Consider the following 3870-nt stretch of genomic DNA (forward strand, 5'->3'; position numbering starts at 1 on the left):
AAAAATTCATAAGATTTTACTTGTTTCAATAAAAGTCAAATTATATTATTTATTGCCGCCACTAAACTTGCAATATCTTTGAAGTATCCTTCTCTATTATAATGTCAATATGTATAAATGGGTGCACTAAAACATCATAACATTTCAAATTTAAAGTATAATGAAAACAAATTCCAAATTTAGTATTTTACCGAACTTGCTTAAATTTCTTAATCACTGATACAAAAGAAATTAAATTCCAAAAAAATACAAAAGAAATTTTTTTCTTTGGAAAAAAGACAAAAATGACTCATCGTGGGGCCATTAGCCAGTCACCGGGTAATTAAAAATCTCTGCCAACGTAGGGCCCCTCTGATAAGATTCTACCTGCACGAGTAAAATAGTAATAAGCATCTTCAACTCCCTTTCACAAGATGACACTTCATTTTAAGTAATTTTTTTTCTATAAAAAAAAAATTTACCAGCAGTTACGATTCCTATTTTATATTTCTATTTCTCCTGGAAATTGAATCAAATACAAAATAGAATTCTTTTTTATTGTCAACACTGCGAAACCGCACTATAAAAGCCAGGCAACAACAGCCTCCTCCGTTCACGTCTCTGTGTAGCACATTAACATCCCTTCAATCACAGCAATCTCATTACCAGTTTCTTTGTTGTGTTAAGAGACTAAAGAGTCTTCGAAACATGTCTCTGCTCTCAGATCTCCTTAACCTTAACCTCTCAGAATCCACTGACAAGATCATCGCTGAGTACATATGGTTCGTTTCTTGTTCTTCTCTTACACTCAACTCTGTTTCTTATTACACTCATTAGTAATTACACATGTGTCTATAAGCTTGTTTTTTATTCGTCCGTGCTTGTTGCTGCGTGTGCTTTAATGGGTGTGTTTTGTTTTTGAGTGTTCTTGTTTTGATCTACAACTAAGGGGCGGTGCAACATCTTTCATACACAGAGTTTTGTTTGATGTTTTCTCTTATGACGCTTTAATATAAATGATCCACCACTGGTTCTATAACATCTGTGTTTCGTTGATTCTTTTTGGAATTTTTTTTGCTTTGTTATATTTGCTAAGAGAGTGGTAGAAGAAAGAACAATCATCTCATTCAAAGCCAAATAGTTGTCGCAGTGTGCTTTTGTTTTTATTATTTCCTGTGACAAAATATGAAAGTTTTTGTTTTCCATTTTATTTTTACTTTCATAAATTAGCAACAATAGAAAGAGGGGCTCTGTGTTTTTACTTCTTGATTTTTGTCTATGTGACGAGTCAACGGTTTTGTTCCGCAGATTTTCATCTTAATACTTGTGTATGGTTGATATGTATGCTGATTTTGTAATTTTGTTTTCAACTTCTTAAATAGGATCGGTGGATCTGGCATGGACATGAGGAGCAAAGCAAGGGTAATGATGAACTTTTTCTTTTTTAGGAGAATAAAAAGAAACTTTTGTTGTTTTTATTAGCTTACTTGTTTCGGTTTGTAATTTATTTTGTGTTTTTTTGGGTGATTTGTATAGACTCTTCCCGGTCCCGTTAGTGATCCTTCCAAGCTGCCTAAGTGGAATTATGATGGTTCCAGCACAGGCCAAGCACCTGGAGAAGATAGTGAAGTGATCCTCTAGTAAGTACTCTGGTTACCTTTTTCTTTCTCCATCATCATTTAGTTTAAATATTTATATGATCTGACATATTTCGTGTGATTTTAATGTAATGCGACAGTCCTCAAGCTATTTTCAAGGATCCATTCAGGAGAGGCAACAATATTCTTGTGAGTTCCATTTATGCACTAAATATTATGCTTCTTATATCTATTTATTCCGTCACAGATTCTGTATTATATTAGTTTTCTTGAGATGAAATTGATTTTTTTTTTTAATGTTAATTGACTTAGGTTATGTGTGATGCTTACACTCCTGCGGGAGAACCAATTCCAACAAACAAAAGACATGCAGCTGCCAAGATTTTCAGCCATTCTGATGTTGTGGCTGAAGAACCATGGTAATTTCTGCTCCTTATTTCTATTTGTGTACTTGTTCTGTATTTTTTTCATAGGCGATACAGTTAACTTGCTGCTTAATCTGGTGACAGGTATGGTATTGAGCAGGAATACACCTTACTGCAGAAGGATGTTAAATGGCCTCTTGGCTGGCCCATCGGTGGTTATCCTGGGCCTCAGGTTTTATTTGTCTTCCCTATACTTACACTGCAATTCTTCGATTTATTGCAATTTCTTTTGGTTTTGTTATTTACTGCATTGGTGGAAAATTTTCCTTATGGTTTGCTTGTGCTTAGACGTGACAAATAATCACACACTTCATGTTTTCCTTTGTCAAGTACTTTCTAATTCAAGTACAGGACATATTATCACTATGATCTCTTACTTTCTGTTATTTTGATAATTGGTGATGTCGTTGATTTATTTTCCCTGATTAGATGTATGATTGAGTACCGTGTTGTGGCTTAACAGGGACCATACTACTGTGGTGTTGGTGCTGACAAAGCTTGGGGGCGTGACATTGTGGACTCCCATTACAAGGCCTGTCTATATGCAGGAATCAACATCAGTGGCATCAATGGAGAAGTCATGCCGGGGCAGGTAAATTATCATAACTTTTCTGCTTATCCTGGTTATTTTCATTTTTTCCCTCATACACTTGGTAGCTAAATCTAGTTTTTAATAATTAAATCATTCTCCATATTCTGTGCAGTGGGAGTTCCAAGTTGGTCCCGCTGTTGGAATTTCTGCTGGAGATCAGTTGTGGGTTGCCCGCTATATTTTAGAGGTAATCTATTATACTCAATATATATATATATATATATATTTTTTTTTTTTGAGAGGATACTTCCGTAACTACTACCGGTATCTATTAAAGATTTGAAGTGTTCTTAATGCCAACATTTGAATTTAACAGAGGATTACAGAGATTGCTGGAGTTGTGCTTTCTTTCGATCCCAAGCCAATTCAGGTCAATATTTGATTCTTAGAGTTTTCTGCTCAAGTATAGTCATTTTTCATTCTTGTATATTGACTATTTGTATCATTTTTAATTTTTTCCCTATCAGGGTGACTGGAATGGAGCTGGTGCTCACGCAAATTACAGGTTACTTATTTGTTCTCTTTGTGTTAATTGGATCACTGGGATAAAATTTCCATATCCTCATGAAATATTCGACAATGCTGCAGCACCAAGTCGATGAGGAACGATGGAGGCTTTGAGGTTATTAAGAAAGCAATTGAGAAACTTGGACTGAGGCACAGTGAGCACATTGCCGCATATGGTGAAGGCAATGAACGCCGACTCACTGGCAAACATGAAACAGCTGACATCAACACTTTCAAATGGGTATAAATCATTTGTGGAGTGATTTAACTTATATTGCGAATTTGAATGTTATTTATGAAGTGTTTTCTTGTTAAAAACTGAACAATCAATGTGTTTTATTTCTCCTCGAATGCTGTCATTTTTCAGGGTGTTGCTAACCGTGGGGCATCAATCCGTGTTGGACGAGACACAGAGAAAGAAGGAAAGGGTTACTTTGAGGACAGGAGACCTGCTTCTAACATGGATCCATATGTTGTCACCTCCATGATTGCAGAAACCACTATTCTGTGGAAGCCATGAATGCTCCTCTAGCAACCTTTGAAATATTTTGTTTGATCTGCTGGCTTTACTCAGGATTCACGAGTTCACGACAGAATTGTGTTCTGCTAAGGATGCTTTATTAGTAGTAGTTCAGCTTTTGTCTTGTTTCAATCTCTGCCCCTGTATTTGCAACAGTGGGTTCTTTGCTTCCTGCTGTCATATTGGGTTGAATAATGTAAACATTTAATTTAATAACATTATGGAAGGGTCAATTCCTTTTGTTCAAAA

The 3870-nt window shown here is 35.6% G+C and overlaps 1 protein-coding gene across 1 annotated transcript; it reads left to right on the forward strand.

The window, feature by feature from the left end:
* Positions 1-528: 528 nt before the first annotated feature.
* On the forward strand, positions 529-3870 carry LOC102626318 (glutamine synthetase nodule isozyme). Its single transcript, XM_006482057.4, has 12 exons — positions 529-761; positions 1362-1401; positions 1516-1619; positions 1718-1766; positions 1890-1996; positions 2087-2174; positions 2466-2594; positions 2707-2781; positions 2911-2964; positions 3062-3099; positions 3183-3342; positions 3469-3870. Exons 1-12 carry the CDS (start codon positions 688-690, stop codon positions 3619-3621), a joined length of 1071 nt encoding a protein of 356 aa, XP_006482120.1. The 5' UTR covers positions 529-687; the 3' UTR covers positions 3622-3870.

This window comes from Citrus sinensis, chromosome 6 (assembly GCF_022201045.2).
Source record: "Citrus sinensis cultivar Valencia sweet orange chromosome 6, DVS_A1.0, whole genome shotgun sequence".
Lineage (NCBI taxonomy): Eukaryota > Viridiplantae > Streptophyta > Magnoliopsida > Sapindales > Rutaceae > Citrus > Citrus sinensis.

Coding starts and splice junctions, on each gene's coding strand:
- LOC102626318 (XM_006482057.4), top strand. CDS start 688: ATGTCTCTGCTCTCAGATCTCCTTAACCTTAACCTCTCAGAATCCACT. Junction 1,767..1,889: donor GGAGAGGCAACAATATTCTT/GTGAGTTCCATT, acceptor TAATTGACTTAG/GTTATGTGTGATGCTTACAC. Junction 2,782..2,910: donor TTGCCCGCTATATTTTAGAG/GTAATCTATTAT, acceptor TGAATTTAACAG/AGGATTACAGAGATTGCTGG.